The sequence below is a fragment of the Diorhabda sublineata genome, chromosome 9 (assembly GCF_026230105.1).
Source record: "Diorhabda sublineata isolate icDioSubl1.1 chromosome 9, icDioSubl1.1, whole genome shotgun sequence".
Taxonomy (NCBI): Eukaryota; Metazoa; Arthropoda; class Insecta; order Coleoptera; family Chrysomelidae; genus Diorhabda; species Diorhabda sublineata.
The window spans coordinates 829,319-847,539 of record NC_079482.1 but is presented as its reverse complement, the minus strand read 5'-3'; the positions used below and the strand labels follow the sequence as shown (position 1 = coordinate 847,539).

Below are 18,221 nucleotides of genomic sequence, written 5' to 3'. Positions count from 1 at the left end.
TATATTTTCAATTCACCAACACTACACTTAACATCTAATTTATTCAAAAATATCGTTTGATTAACTGTTTTTATTCTCCTGTTACTATTAATTCGTTGAATACAACCAATTTATATAAGAAATTGACATTCTAGATATATCGGATTCTCGTAAATCTCTAGAACGCCGAAAACAAACAAAAAGATCTTCTTGTAAATCGTCTCTATATACAAGACGCAATCGCATCTGATTGTTTTTCATCTCGACTTAAATGACATTTCAGAGCACATACTTTAGTATATTTTCAATTCACTAACACTACACTTAACATCTAATTTATTTAAAAATATCGTTTGATTAACTTTTTTTTATTCTCCTGTTACTATTAATTCGTTAACTACAACCAATTTATATAAGAAAATAACATTCTAGATGTATCGGATTCACGTAAATCTCTAGAACGTCGAAAACAAACAAAAAGATCTTCTTGTAAATCGTCTCTATATACTAGACGCAATCGCATCTGATTGTGATTCATCTCGAAGTAAATGTCATTCCAGAACATATACTTTAGTATATTTTTAATTTACTAACACTACACTTAACATCTAATTTATTCAAAAATATCGTTTTGATTAACTTTTTTCATACTTCTGTTACTATTAATTCGTTGATTACAACCAATTTATATAAGAAATTAACATTCTAGATGTATCGGATTCTCGAAATCTCTAGAATTCCAAAAAAAAAAACAAAACGATCTTCTTGTAAATCGTCTCCATATACAAGGCGTAATCACATCTGATTGTTTTTCATCTCGAAGTATATGTCATTCCAGAACACATACTTTAGTATATTTTCAATTCACCAACACTACACTTAACATCTAATTTATTCAAAAATATCGTTTGATTAACTTTTTTTATTCTCCTGTTACTATTAATCCGTTAACTACAACCAATTTATATAAGAAATTAACATTCTGGATGTATCGGATTTTCGTAAATCTCTAGAACGTCGAAAACAAACAAAAAGATCTTCTTGGAAATCGTCTCTATATACAAGGCGCAATCGCATCTGATTGTTTTTCATCTCGACTTAAATGACATTTCAGAGCACATACTTTAGTATATTTTCAATTCACTAACACTACACTTAACATCTAATTTATTTAAAAATATCGTTTGATTAACTTTTTTTTATTCTCCTGTTACTATTAATCCGTTAACTACAACCAATTTATATAAGAAAATAACATTCTAGATGTATCGGATTCACGTAAATCTCTAGAACGTCGAAAACAAACAAAAAGATCTTCTTGTAAATCGTCTCTATATACTAGACGCAATCGCATCTGATTGTGATTCATCTCGAAGTAAATGTCATTCCAGAACATATACTTTAGTATATTTTTAATTTACTAACACTACACTTAACATCTAATTTATTCAAAAATATCGTTTGATTATCTTTTTTTATTCTCCTGTTATTATTAATTCGTTAACTACAACCTATTTATATAAGAAAATAACATTCTAGATGTATCGAATTCACGTAAATCTCTAGAACGTCGAAAACAAACAAAAAGATCTTCTTGGAAATCGTCTCTATATACAAGGCGCAATAGCATCTGATTGTTTTTCATCTCGAAGTATATGTCATTTCAAAACACATACTTTAGTGTATTTTCAATTCACCAACACTACACTTAACATCTAATTTATTCAAAAATATCGTTTGATTAACTTTTTTTATACTTCTGTTACTATTAATTCGTTAACTACAACCAATTTATATAAGAAATTAACATTCTAGAGGTATCGGATTCTCGTAAATCTCTAGAATTCCATAAACAAACAAAAAGATCTTCTTGTAAATCGTCTCTATATACAAGGCGTATTCGTATCGAGAATATATTGGAACGGGACCAGTTTCATGATTAATATTAGTTGGGGAATTCGATATTTACGTCCATAAAATCAATTGATACCACTACACTTAAGAAGAAGATCTAAAGTACGAAAATTACATAGTTATATGCTTATCTTCAGTTGTTTTATAAATATATGGGAAGAATCATGAAGACGAAGATAAGGAAAATACAACAGGGGAAGAATTACATAGAATCATCGATTTGAAAACTGCAATCGACTCAATAGATATAAAAATGGTATGAGATGGTATGGAAACTAGAATGGATTCGAGGGTAAAACGAGGAAATAGAGAAAAAATAGAAGAAGAAGTGAATAAATGAATAAAGACAATGAAATATCGTTAAAATCAAGAAATGCAAATCGTTGGTTGTAAATCAAAAGAAAGAACGAGAAGGTTTAGTAAAGAAAGGACGAGGAATAGATAGAGGAAACAAAAAGACAACATAAAAACAAGGAATGAAGACCCAAGAAGACTGCAATCTTAAATCTGGCAGCAGGTTCTATCGAACCAGATTCTAAGGTTCTTGATCAAGGATTTATAGAGTCAAATTTTTGCTCATATCTTCGTCGAAGGTCCAGGACTCAACTCGATAAAACAATACACAGAAAACGCAGCATCTAAGCATTCCTATTTTCGTTTCAAAGAAGATATTATGACTTTTGAAGAAGATACTCATCTGGTTAAAGGTCTTTCCATTAACTGGTTGTTAATCCACTCCCAATTTATAGTTGTACCAAGAATTTCATATTCAAACCATATTACTAACTGTGACGAATGAGAGTGCCCATCAGGCTTTCTAAATCTTCTATATTGTCAATAACTTTTACAGTATCATCTGCATAACTGATGCTGTATCCGTTTACCAGTATAATTTATCGGTTTCGCTAAATATACGCGCTCTGAGTACAAATTGAAGATGATTTGCTGCCTTGACGGACACCTCTTTTTATATATTCACTTTTTATGTGCGTTCTATTTCGATTCTAACCTAAAATTCGGTGATTAATGTTTATGAATAGTTTCCTCAAGTGATAATTATGCTCTCATTTATTGAATTATCAACAATTTACACCTGTCTTGTACGATTATAACATGATTTATAGGTAATGTAGAGAACCGGTTTCATATATCACGAAAACTGGACGGGGATAGATAAATTTATTACGTCGCTGTCAAACATTATTGTAAAGGTAATTCCTATATTTCAATCCCTCGTATCATCATTTATATTTCGTGAAAATGATTTCAAATAAACACCGACGTAATTATGATGAATTTCATCTAAAGTCTCTTGATACACACGTCATTTTACTAACAACAAAATGGAGGTTTATTAATAATTTTAATAGAGATGGGGAATTTTAACAGTTACGTGTTAACTGTTATTTGTTGTATTCTCCACATCGAACGGAAACGGACAGAGATCAATCGGCGGGAATTTCAATTCGTTTACCTCTAAAAACTTTTTGCATTCCAGTTTGTACAATTTCTTAGTGAGCACCAAACAACCAGGATTTAATCCTAATAGACAAAGTTTATGACATGAAACAAATTCGAGACATCTGGTACTGTCTATACAAAAAAATAAAACAGATAAATCAATAGGAGCGTAGAAAATAATTAAAAATTAATCTAAAAATTGAAAAATCTCAAGAAAATTTCGTTTATAAACACTGAGTTCGCGTAATTTTGAAAATTTTCGACGTTTCGGCGCCCACTTTTTTAGCCATCATCAAGGGAAGAGTGGGGAAGATCGAGGCATTGGAATCGTCGAAAAAAAGGGGGGATTCGTTGCGTGGAGTGGACCGAGGAATCGGATCACTTTTTACCAATGGACGAATAACCACCGCACCCCCAACGCTCTCTCGTGATAGTGGGAGATGAAATTTTCAAAATTCCCATCTGTGATCGTAGTTTTCGTAGTGGGACTGTGGCAAAATTAAACACCAAAGTGTACTACTTCTAATATATTTTAACATTAATTAATTGGGAATTTCGGTGCGTCTTATGGAATATATTTTGATAAAATAACGTCAATATTTTTACCTGTCTAATTTTAAATCAGAAGTGACCTAAAATCAGGAAGATTAAGAAACGTAATCATATCGAAAGGTGAAAAAAATAAGAAATTAAATTAATTTTTATTATTATTACACTTTAATATATACGTAAGTTATCGAAAGTTCGGAAATATATTAGAATTAGTACACTTTGGTGCTTAATTTTACCACAATCCCACTAATAAAATCCTCATAATACATTTCATCCTCCTCCATGAACCTGCGGCTCTCCGGATCATCCGTGATGACCATGGTGACACCACTTTCATGGGGGGTCTAAATTTGAACTCTAATTAGTACCAAAATTTCCAGGATAGTTTATCTTAATGGTAAAAACCCATAATCTCAATCGCTGTGATAGAATAAATTGATTCTTCGATGTTTGTATGAAATATTACTTTTTAGTCCAGTCAAATTAGACGAAACAAAATTGATTTGTGGATGCCACAAGTTTGTTTTTCTCATTCAGTACGACATACTGCAGCTTAAAATTCAAATTAGTAGTTTCAAAATTACAAAAATTTGTAGTTTTTTGGTAGAGTATTCATCGATTCATCTGTCATGATGTAAATTTTTCTTCAGTTTTAAGAAATCTTCTAAGTAGTATAAAAATTATTTTGAGACAATTTGACTGTACTAAACAAGGCCAAATATCGGCTTATCGGTTGTAAAAAATTCTTGTTAACTAAACTCGTTATTAATTCGTTGTGAAATCGGTTTAAAACTTGACCATTTTTACATACTAATATGACACGGGACGTTTATATAAAGTGAAGTTTGCATGGTCGAAATTAAATTAGAAAAACATATTGTTAACCAAAAATTATGAATATCGCTCTGTGGTCGGTTTAATATCCATTATTTTCCCGTAGTATTTTCCATATTAAATCAAATGAATTAATATTCGTTTTCAATAAAATACGCGAACCTAATTTACAGGACTGGATTAAGGATTTTGACGCCTCTTAGTCTGGTTAAATTTACTTTGTTAAAAGCCTCCACGAAAAATCAAAATTTATGGAATTTACTCGGTTCTAATCGTAACAAAATAGTGTTTGACGTTCTTCAACATTCACCACAACATATAGACCAAATAGCAGTTATATTTCTTGCAATATCAATTGCAGACAATCATAATTCGAGATTATGACTCTAGTCCAGACGATTCTTCATGGTTTTTGCTTCAAAATTTCGTTTTCTAGATAAAAACGAAGGGTATACAAAAAAAGTGCTCAGTACAAGTCTGGTACCCTGTTTAAACCAAACGCCAAGTACATTTTACTCGTCCATTTACGTTTTATGATTTAATATGGTAAATCAGACACAATTGTCGGTAATTAGACATTTAGTTTACTTGACATGAATCATTACATGTTTGACACATGCTAATTTACGTTCATACTCGGTATATTATGTATTTTTTACAGGTGGCTTGGTTAAAAGTGGATACTCAAACTATTCTCACAATTCACAATCACGTTATTACCAAAAATAATCGTATCGGAGTCTCGAACAGCGAGAAAAATATTTGGCATTTGCATATCAAGGATGTTAGAGAATCAGACCAAGGATGGTATATGTGTCAAATAAATACTGATCCTATGAAAAGTCAAATCGGATATTTAACAGTTGTCGGTGAGTACATTTCGTGGTAACCCCGTATCTAGAATAGTATTTTCATTTATTGCAATAGAATTGTCTACGAATATGTTTGGGAAATCGAATATGCCATAGAAAATTGTCATTTTTTCAAAATTAGTATCGTTGTTTGTGTTATTGTCAATCAAAAATATACCGGGTGGACAACTTCATGAAAAAGTACTTATAATACAAATTGTCCTGAGAAACACGTGGAAATTATCTTTCGAAATTGTATATATAATATTAGCGAAGCAAAATTTTTCAAAATCTACTTATATAAGTGACACGTTATACAGGGTGTCCCACTACTAGTTAAAACTATCTGTATATGGCAAAATACTGTATAACTTTGTTATTTTAAATAGAACACCCTGTATATTAATACATTTTTGAAATTTACGTAAAATTTTAGTATACTTTTGTCCAAAAATTTTTCTCGAAAAATGTATACTTTTCGAGTTATTAAATTTTTTGTAAAAAATTTGACCGTTACAGACCCTTAAAAATTATTTTTTTACGAGAGTACTGCTAAAAATATAAAAATTGTTTCTATTCGGTTACTTTTAGCAAGGTCAGATGTATTTAAATTTATATTAAAACATTTATTATTTTATACAGGGTATGTATAAAAAGTGTTCGAAGTTCAACTTCATAAATATCAAATTTCTTAATTTTTTTAAATGAACCACCCGGTTTTTTCTACTTTAATGCATTCAGGGGTAAAAAAATAAGGTAAACTCGGAAACGACTAAAAGTTGGAATAGGATTAGTACATACAATTTGATGTGATTTTTTTTACAGACCTTGACAAGATAAAGAAAAATACTTTTTTATTTCTTACTGCATATATATCAACGACTCAAAATAAAAATTTAATATCTGGATAATGTTAAGGTTTAAGTATAGAAAAGTATAAATGAATTTGCCTTATTTTTTACCCCTGAATGGAAAAAACCGGGTGGTTCTGTTTAAAAAAGTAAAGAAATTTGATATTTACGAAGTCAAACTTTGAACACTTTTTATACACACCCTGTATAAAATAAAAAAGTTTTCAACATAGATTCAAATACGTCTGTCTTTACCAAAAGCAACCGAACAGAAACCATTCTCATATCTTTAAGGGTATTCTCGTAATTAAATAATTTATAGGGGTCTGCAACTGTCAAATTTTTTACAAAAAAATTAATAACTCAAAAAGTATGCATTTTTCGAAAAAAGTTTTTAGACAAAAGTATACTAAAATTTTACGTAGATTTCAAAAACGTATTAATATACAGGGTGTTCTATTTTAAAAAAATAGAGAAATTTGATATTTATGAAGTAAAACTTTGAACACTTTTTATACACACCCTGTATAGAACGAAAAAGTTTTAAACATAGATTCAAATACGTCTGACTTTACCAAAAGCAACCGAACAGAAACCATTCTCATATCTTTAAGGGTATTCTCGTAAAAAAATAATTTATAAGGGTCTGCAACTGTCAAATTTTTTACAAAAAAATTAATAACTCAAAAAGTATGCATTTTTCGAAAAAATTTTATTCGCAAAAATATACTAAACTTTTACGTAGATTTCAAAAACGTATTAATATACAGGGTGTTCTATTTTAAAAAAATAGAGAAATTTGATATTTATGAAGTAAAACTTTGAACACTTCTTATACACACCCTGTATAAAACGAAAAAGTTTTAAACATAGATTCAAATACGTCTGACTTTACCAAAAGCAACCGAACAGAAACCATTCTCATATCTTTAAGGGTATTCTCGTAAAAAAATAATTTATAAGGGTCTGCAACTGTCAAATTTTTTACAAAAAAATCAATAACTCAAAAAGTATGCATTTTTCGAAAAAATTTTATTTGCAAAAATATACTAAAATTTTCGTAGATTTCAAAAACGTATTAATATACAGGGTGTTCTATTTTAAAAAATAGAGAAATTTGATATTTATGAAGTAAAACTTTGAACACTTTTTATACACACCCTGTATAAAACGAAAAAGTTTTAAACATAGATTCAAATACGTCTAGCTTTACCAAAAGCAACCGAACAGAAACCATTCTCATATCTTTAAGGGTATTCTCTTAAAAAAATAATTTTTAAGGGTCTGCAACTGTCAAATTTTTTACAAAAAAATTAATAACTCAAAAAGTATGCATTTTTCGAAAAAAGTTTTTAGACAAAAGTATACTAAAATTTTACGTAGATTTCAAAAACGTAATAATATATAGGGTGTTTTATATAAAATAACAAAGTTACATAGTATTTTGCCATATACAGATAGTTTTAACTCGTCGCGGGACACCCTGTATACTATAATCGAATTTTTCCATAAATATCTTTTCAAATAAGAGATTTTGACACGTTTGGATCATCTATTCCTAATCATTACAGACAATTCCAATCAATCACGTTTAAACTAAAATATATATTTGAATCCCAAAAAGCGCATTATTGGTTTCGTGTGAATCTACAAATTGTCGGTGTGATTTTGATACGAATCGTGTAACTAACGCCCTCTATGAGAGTCAGATATAAAAACAAATTTATTGGATGTATGTCATTTCGGTATTTGGTCGTTCGGAACCGTCCAGAACGCGTTCCGTTCGCTTTTTTACATCAGTGTTGCCATATCTTAAAACTTGAATAGCAATCCTCGTAGTTGACTGAACTGACATCTAGTAGACATCTTGTTGTCAATGTCAATGTCAATTATTTTGAAGTTCTGATAGAGAGGCTGCAATTTGTCAATATTGTTAAGCTAATAATAAATTTATCGAAGCATAAATTTTATTTTTTGTTATGTCTAGTATCATTTCTATAAACGATTTACAAAAATTTGTTATCAGACGCCATTTCTGGCGAAAATACCTACTCGTTTGATATTATCTGATACGCTGATGACGTAAATGTATATTCTTGTACTGATAATAGACATTTGGGGCGTTATTTCCCGTTTTGCCTGGTCTTATGTAGCCGGCATTCACAGACGGCTATCTTAACACAATCTTACATCGTTGCCAAATTGCACAATACATAAACATTCCTGAAATATGTCGTTTTTATCATTTTATCAAATTTTGGTTTTGATACGTCTGATATATGAAGTTATTTCAAATAAAGGGAGACGAAAGGAAGAAAATTTAACTACCAAAAAAGATTCATCCACAAATATGGATATACAGTATCTTCAAAACACTCAATGGCGAAGTGAAATTTGGCATAAAGGATTGGAAATTTAGCTTCTAAGATCCACATAACCCAAAAAATGTAAAAAAAGACTTATTGGAATGATATTGCAATTAAATCAAGCAATACTACTATTAAAAACACCCCCTGAACTACTAGAAGACCCCTTTTGTACAATATCTCACTTTTGATTACTCGCACTTCTCGACGATTCCCAGACAGTCCACTCGTCGGTTTTACAGTTTTTCATGATGAATAATTATTAAATATACATTAATATCGTGTCAGCTTTATTTTGTTATCATTACCATGAAATTTGGGACGAAGACACAGCGAAATAAAAGACGTGTTTAATCAATACTATTATTAAACATCCCCTGAACTACTAGACGTCTAATTTTTCCAATATACCATTTTTGGTTACTAGAAACGGCCTATCAAGAACTTTTAAAAGATTTTTTAGCTCTTCTAGATGATTTCCGGCACGTCCATTCGTCGTTACTACAGTTTTTCCGTATCTATCATAATTTAATATTTCATATTACTCATTATATTGTTTATTTCATTAATATCATCATGAATAATTATTAAATATACATTAATATCGTGTCAGCTTTATTTTGTTATCATTATCATGAAATTTGGGACGAAGACACAGCGAAATAAAAGACGTGTTTAATCAATACTATTATTAAACATCCCCTGAACTACCAGACGTCTCATTTTTCCAATATACCACTTTTGGTTACTAGAAACGGCCTATCAAGAACTTTTAAAAGATTTTTTAGCTCTTCTAGATGATTTCCGGCACGTCCATTCGTCGTTACTACAGTTTTTTCGTATCTATCATAATTTAATATTTCATATTACTCATTATATTGTTTATTTCATTAATATCATCATGAATAATTATTAAATATACATTAATATCGTGTCAGCTTTATTTTGTTATCATTATCATGAAATTTGGGACGAAGACACAGCGAAATAAAAGACGTGTTTAATCAATACTATTATTAAACATCCCCTGAACTACCAGACGTCTCATTTTTCCAATATACCACTTTTGGTTACTAGAAATGGCCTATCAAGAACTTTTAAAAGATTTTTTAGCTCTTCTAGATGATTTCCGGCACGTCCATTCGTCGTTACTACAGTTTTTCCGTATCTATCATAATTTAATATTTCATATTACTCATTATATTGTTTATTTCATTAATATCATCATGAATAATTATTAAATATACATTAATATCGTGTCAGCTTTATTTTGTTATCATTATCATGAAATTTGGGACGAAGACACAGCGAAATAAAGAGACGTGTTTCTATATTTCCCTCAATTAGTTTGTTTTTATTGAGTTCTCTGAAGAAAATTTTATGGGAAACAGTTTATAATTTGGTTTTCATGTGAATTATTTCGATCCCTAAGTATATGGAATAATGGGACATAAAAGAAGTGTTCCTCATGTTTGCTAAAGTTTAATAAAAGTCAGCATTATCGAAGAGATCGAAAACAAATAGAAAAACCAAATTATTGCTTAATAATAAGGACAGGCGATTAATCACAAAACGGAATTTTCCTAACAACGCGAAAGTTGAAAACAATTATTCACTTTTCCATATTTGGAGTCTCAAGAGAATTTTAATAGCGAGGAACAGTCCAATTACTGAGTTTTGCTGACTACCGACATTTAACTTTATAAAATCTTGCTTAAAAATACTAAGCAAAATCTCTATAAATCCCTTATGCAAAACTGAATAATACAAAATGCTGGAAAGTAATTTTATTAATGATTTTTTTTCTGTGTACCATCAATAACCAAAGGGATTGCAACAGTAACCTTTTGTATGTGCTCAACAAATTTGTATATATATATATATAGGCATCGCTTTCCCAAAGCAAACTACCACTAAATTTTCAACAAATTCTGTGTAAACCTCAAACCCACAATAGTCTATAAATTGCGGGAAGTTTCTTTGTAACAGACATCCACGAAGAACGAAGCCAACTTAGGCCAATCCACAAACAAATTTACTACAATATCAAACATAGATACATTGAATAATTACTTTCATAAATAGTTTAAAAATTCACGTTTGATTTAAACGATATTAATCACAAATCCAAAACTAGCTTCGCAGTCGTTTTGCAATAGTATTATTAATCATCTGAGATACACGTACGTGTTCTGCGCGCTCTTTCGATCAGATAAAATGACCCACGTCGTTGAGTGGCTGTATAAAGTCTTGGACAACGCGTATATTTTTTAGAATATCAATTGCAGATAATGAAAACTTTTGTTTGATCTACTATAGTTAAAAAGGCAATCGAATCATTATGAATTGAGCGGTGTTGTTTAGAGAAATGCGCTTAATTGTAGTACTAGTTGAAAAAATAATGTGTTTAGGTTGTCCTGTGACATTGACGTGGTTTTTTTTTGATTTTTATCACATTCTTGGTATCGAAAATTTACCACGTACAATAAAAAATACATCGGGATCATATTTACACTCTTGCAAATACATTTTAAAATTTCCCAAATTTATTTAAAACGCCTAAATCATTGCTTACCACTCAAGTGCCATCTAGCAGTATTATTGTTTGCCAACTTTTCTCAGATAAAAATCAGATTTATTGAATTATTTCAGGTTTTTTATCCTTTTTTTGGTTTTCCTCAAGTTTTTTGGTATTTAATGCATTTTATTTCGTGATATTTCTTTTTTTGCAACTTTTTCGAGATAAAAACCAAATTTATTGATTCATTTCAGATTTTTTATCGTTTTTTTTGGTTTTTCTCAAGTTTTTCTGTATTTAATGATGTTTTGAAATTTTTTTGATAATATTTCCACAAATTTTTGTTCTTTTCTACAATTTTTTCGAGATAAAAACCAAATTTTATGAATTATTTCCAATTTCTCCCTTTTTTTTCGATTTTTCCAAAGTTTTTTTGTATTTAAACCTGTTTTGCAATTTATTTTGAGATATTTCTGCAATGTTTTCGAGATAAATACCAAATTTATTGAATTATTTCAGATTTTTCATCTTTTTTTGGTTTTTCTGAGGTTTTGTTTGTATTTAATGCTGCTCTGCAATTTATTTGATGATTTTTCTACAAATTTTTGTTTTTCTACAATTTTTTCGAGATAAAAACTAAATTTATTGAATTATTTCAGATTTCTTATATTTTTATTTTATTTTTCCAAAGTTTTTTTGTATTTAAACCTGTTTTGCAATTTATTTTGAGATATTTCTGCAATTTTTTCGAGATAAATACCAAATTTATTGAATTATTTCAGATTTTTCATCTTTTTTTGGTTTTTCTGAGGTTTTGTTTGTATTTAATGCTGCTCTGCAATTTATTTGATGATTTTTCTACAAATTTTTGTTTTTCTACAATTTTTTCGAGATAAAAACTAAATTTATTGAATTATTTCAGATTTCTTATATTTTTATTTTATTTTTCCAAAGTTTTCTTGTATTTAAACTTGTTTTGCAATTTATTTCGTGATATTTCTGCAATTTTTTCAATATAAAAACCAAATTTATTAAATTATTCCAGATTTTTTATCTTTTTTTGATTTTTCTTTAGTTTTTTTTTTGTATTTAAACCTATTTTGCAATTTATTTGGTAATATTTCTACAATTTTTGTTTTTTTCTGCAATTTTTTCGAAATAAAAAACCAAATTTATTGAATTATTTCAGATTTTTTACATTTTTTTCGATTTTGCCAAAGTTTTTTTGTATTTAAACCTGTTTTGCAATTTATTTGGTGATATTTCTGCAAATTTTTGTTTTTTTTGCAATTATTTCGAGATAAAAACCAAATTTATTGAATTATTTCAGATTTCTTATATTTTTTTTTTATTTTTCCAAAACTTTTATGTATTTAAACCTGTTTTACAATTTATTTTGTAATATTTCTACAAATTTTTGTTTTTTTCTGCAATTTTTTCGAGATAAAAACCAAATTTATTCGATTATTTCACATTTTTCATCATTTTTCTATGACAAATCCAAATATATAAATTAGTGCAATCGAAATTTTAGTTGTAAGCATCCACCAAAATTTTAAATGTAGTAATCATAATTAAAATAACGGGAGAAAGGACTAATACAACTAATTGATCATGAGCTCGGAAGGTTTTGTGACGGTTTTATTCGATAGCACGCGAAAAGCTCAACCGAAAGTAGATTTTCCATCGAGCTCATGGTAACGGTGAGATGTAATTACTATGATACGTTTAATGGTATACGACAAAGGAACACGGCAGATTGAATAAAACAATTCCGCAATGGAAACAACGAGAAAAGAGAGTAATCACAAATGTAGTGACAGAAATCGAGTCGACAGAAACAGGCCACAACTCAAGAAAATTATCGATACAATTTTATGATATTGGAATTATTTATTAATAATTTCGCTTATATAATGTACTTTTATGTACTTTCTTACTTATATTCTAAGAATACCCTGATCTGTTTATCATCTAAAGTAAGATCTATGATAACCTCTAGTGCCTTAGCTGCAATTCTAACCTATAAATTTTCAGTTTCATTAATGTCGACTTAAACCAAATCAAACTTTCGTTATTAGCAATATAAATAGACATTATTATTGTGGGATTGTGGTAATCAAACACAAAAGTGTATTCTTTTAATATCCACTTCAAGCTTTCGAATAAATACGTAATTATCATCAGGGAATCATGGTCAAATATATTTTTCACAAAATTTTAAAATCATTATTTTTGAAAAACTATTAAAATGACTATGAGACATAAATATTTATATGAAAATTGCAAGAATTGAGCTTTCGCATGCACTTTATTCTCCAGATGTAGTCCCCAGTGACTTTTTCCTATTCTTAGACCTCGAGAAAATTCTTGCTATACAAAAATTGCGAAGGGATTATCGCCGAAACTGTTCTCAAACTTCGAGAAGATGTTCGCTGGACAGAAATTTTGAATTTATGAAGAGATTATCGCCGAAACTGTCCTCAAACTTCGTAAAGATGTTCGCTGGGCAGAAATTTTGAACCTATGAAGAGATTATCACCGAAACTGTCCTCAAACTTCGTAAAGATGTTCGCTGGGCAGAAATTTTGAACCTATGAAGAGATTATCGCCGAAACTGTTCTCAAACTTCGAGAAGATGTTCGCTGGGCAGAAATTTTGAACCTATGAAGAGATTATCACCGAAACTGTTCTCAAACTTCGAGAAGATGTTCGCTGGGCAGAAATTTTGAATTTATGAAGAGATTATCACCGAAACTGTTCTCAAACTTCGAGAAGATGTTCGCTGGACAGAAATTTTGAACCTATGAAGAGATTATCGTCGAAACTGTGCTCAAACTTCGAGAAGATGTTCGCTGAACAGAAATTTTGAATCTATGAAGAGATTATCGCCGAAACTGTTCTCAAACTTCGAGAAGATGTTCGTTGGGCAGAAATTTTGAATTTATGAAGAGATTATCGCCGAAACTGTCCTCAAACTTCGAGAAGATGTTCGCTGGACAGAAATTTTGAATCTATGAAGAGATTATCGCCGAAACTGTCCTCAAACTTCGTAAAGATGTTCGCTGGGCAGAAATTTTGAACCTATGAAGAGATTATCGCCGAAACTGTTCTCAAACTTCGAGAAGATGTTCGCTGGGCAGAAATTTTGAATTTATGAAGAGATTATCGCCGAAACTGTCCTCAAACTTCGAGAAGATGTTCGCTGGACAGAAATTTTGAATTTATGAAGAGATTATCGCCGAAATTGTTCTCAAACTTCGAGAAGATGTTCGCTGGACAGAAATTTTGAATTTATGAAGAGATTATCGCCGAAATTGTTCTCAAACTCCGAGAAGATGTTCGCTGGACAGAAATTTTGAATTTATGAAGAGATTATCGCCGAAACTGTCCTCAAACTTCGTAAAGATGTTCGCTGGGCAGAAATTTTGAACCTATGAAGAGATTATCGCCGAAACTGTTCTCAAACTTCGAGAAGATGTTCGCTGGGCAGAAATTTTGAACCTATGAAGAGATTATCGCCGAAACTGTTCTCAAACTTCGAGAAGATGTTCGCTGGGCAGAAATTTTGAACCTATGAAGAGATTATCACCGAAACTGTTCTCAAACTTCGAGAAGATGTTCGCTGGGCAGAAATTTTGAATTTATGAAGAGATTATCACCGAAACTGTTCTCAAACTTCGAGAAGATGTTCGCTGGACAGAAATTTTGAACCTATGAAGAGATTATCGTCGAAACTGTTCTCAAACTTCGAGAAGATGTTCGCTGGACAGAAATTTTGAATCTATGAAGAGATTATCGCCGAAACTGTTCTCAAACTTCGAGAAGATGTTCGTTGGGCAGAAATTTTGAATTTATGAAGAGATTATCGCCGAAACTGTCCTCAAACTTCGAGAAGATGTTCGCTGGACAGAAATTTTGAATCTATGAAGAGATTATCGCCGAAACTGTCCTCAAACTTCGTAAAGATGTTCGCTGGGCAGAAATTTTGAACCTATGAAGAGATTATCGCCGAAACTGTTCTCAAACTTCGAGAAGATGTTCGCTGGGCAGAAATTTTGAATTTATGAAGAGATTATCGCCGAAACTGTCCTCAAACTTCGAGAAGATGTTCGCTGGACAGAAATTTTGAATTTATGAAGAGATTATCGCCGAAATTGTTCTCAAACTTCGAGAAGATGTTCGCTGGACAGAAATTTTGAATTTATGAAGAGATTATCGCCGAAATTGTTCTCAAACTCCGAGAAGATGTTCGCTGGACAGAAATTTTGAATTTATGAAGAGATTATCGCCGAAACTGTCCTCAAACTTCGTAAAGATGTTCGCTGGGCAGAAATTTTGAACCTATGAAGAGATTATCGCCGAAACTGTTCTCAAACTTCGAGAAGATGTTCGCTGGGCAGAAATTTTGAACCTATGAAGAGATTATCACCGAAACTGTTCTCAAACTTCGAGAAGATGTTCGCTGGGCAGAAATTTTGAATTTATGAAGAGATTATCACCGAAACTGTTCTCAAACTTCGAGAAGATGTTCGCTGGGCAGAAATTTTGAATTTATGAAGAGATTATCGCCGAAACTGTCCTCAAACTTCGAGAAGATGTTCGCTGGGCAGAAATTTTGAATTTATGAAGAGATTATCGCCGAAACTGTCCTCAAACTTCGAGAAGATGTTCGCTGGACAGAAATTTTGAATTTATGAAGAGATTATCGCCGAAACTGTTCTCAAACTTCGAGAAGATGTTCGCTGGACAGAAATTTTGAATTTATGAAGAGATTATCGCCGAAATTGTTCTCAAACTCCGAGAAGATGTTCGCTGGACAGAAATTTTGAATTTATTAAGAGATTATCGCCGAAATTGTTCTCAAACTCCGAGAAGATGTTCGCTGGACAGAAATTTTGAATTTATGAAGAGATTATCGCCGAAACTGTCCTCAAACTTCGTAAAGATGTTCGCTGGGCAGAAATTTTGAACCTATGAAGAGATTATCGCCGAAACTGTTCTCAAACTTCGTAAAGATGTTCGCTGGGCAGAAATTTTGAACCTATGAAGAGATTATCACCGAAACTGTTCTCAAACTTCGAGAAGATGTTCGCTGGACAGAAATTTTGAATCTATGAAGAGATTATCGCCGAAACTGTTCTCAAACTTCGAGAAGATGTTCGCTGGACAGAAATTTTGAATCTATGAAGAGATTATCGCCGAAACTGTTCTCAAACTTCGAGAAGATGTTCGCTGGGCAGAAATTTTGAACCTATGAAGAGATTATCGCCGAAACTGTTCTCAAACTTCGAGAAGATGTTCGCTGGGCAGAAATTTTGAATTTATGAAGAGATTATCACCGAAACTGTTCTCAAACTTCGAGAAGATGTTCGCTGGGCAGAAATTTTGAATTTATGAAGAGATTATCGCCGAAACTGTCCTCAAACTTCGAGAAGATGTTCGCTGGGCAGAAATTTTGAATTTATGAAGAGATTATCGCCGAAACTGTTCTCAAACTTCGAGAAGATGTTCGCTGGACAGAAATTTTGAATTTATGAAGAGATTATCGCCGAAATTGTTCTCAAACTCCGAGAAGATGTTCGCTGGACAGAAATTTTGAATTTATTAAGAGATTATCGCCGAAACTGTCCTCAAACTTCGTAAAGATGTTCGCTGGGCAGAAATTTTGAATTTATGAAGAGATTATCGCCGAAATTGTTCTCAAACTCCGAGAAGATGTTCGCTGGACAGAAATTTTGAATTTATGAAGAGATTATCGCCGAAACTGTTCTCAAACTTCGTAAAGATGTTCGCTGGGCAGAAATTTTGAACCTATGAAGAGATTATCGCCGAAACTGTTCTCAAACTTCGAGAAGATGTTCGCTGGGCAGAAATTTTGAACCTATGAAGAGATTATCGCCGAAACTGTTCTCTAACTTCGAGAAGATGTTCGCTGGGCAGAAATTTTGAACCTATGAAGAGATTATCGCCGAAACTGTTCTCAAACTTCGAGAAGATGTTCGCTGGGCAGAAATTTTGAACCTATGAAGAGATTATCGCCGAAACTGTTCTCAAACTTCGAGAAGATGTTCGCTGGGCAGAAATTTTGAACCTATGAAGAGATTATCGCCGAAACTGTTCTCAAACTTCGAGAAGATGTTCGCTGGGCAGAAATTTTGAATTTATGAAGAGATTATCGCCGAAACTGTTCTCAAACTTCGAGAAGATGTTCGCTGGACAGAAATTTTGAATTTATGAAGAGATTATCGCCGAAATTGTTCTCAAACTCCGAGAAGATGTTCGCTGGGCAGAAATTTTGAACCTATGAAGAGATTATCGCCGAAACTGTTCTCTAACTTCGAGAAGATGTTCGCTGGACAGAAATTTTGAATTTATGAAGAGATTATCGCCGAAACTGTTCTCAAACTTCGAGAAGATGTTCGCTGGGCAGAAATTTTGAATTTATGAAGAGATTATCGCCGAAACTGTTCTCAAACTTCGAGAAGATGTTCGCTGGACAGAAATTTTGAATTTATGAAGAGATTATCGCCGAAATTGTTCTCAAACTCCGAGAAGATGTTCGCTGGGCAGAAATTTTGAACCTATGAAGAGATTATCGCCGAAACTGTTCTCTAACTTCGAGAAGATGTTCGCTGGACAGAAATTTTGAATTTATGAAGAGATTATCGCCGAAACTGTTCTCAAACTTCGAGAAGATGTTCGCTGGGCAGAAATTTTGAATTTATGAAGAGATTATCGCCGAAACTGTCCTCAAACTTCGAGAAGATGTTCGCTGGACAGAAATTTTGAATTTATGAAGAGATTATCGCCGAAATTGTTCTCAAACTCCGAGAAGATGTTCGCTGGACAGAAATTTTGAATTTATGAAGAGATTATCGCCGAAATTGTTCTC

General features: G+C 31.5%; 1 protein-coding gene across 2 annotated transcripts in view; it reads left to right on the top strand.

Moving 5' to 3' along the window:
* LOC130448545 (lachesin) overlaps positions 1-18,221 on the top strand; it is a 121,241-nt gene that overhangs the window by 87,582 nt on the left and 15,438 nt on the right. For both annotated transcript variants that reach the window (XM_056785958.1, XM_056785959.1), the window contains exon 3: positions 5,402-5,609. In XM_056785958.1, coding sequence (XP_056641936.1) covers positions 5,402-5,609 — 208 coding nt within the window. The remainder of the gene's footprint in view (positions 1-5,401; positions 5,610-18,221) is intronic.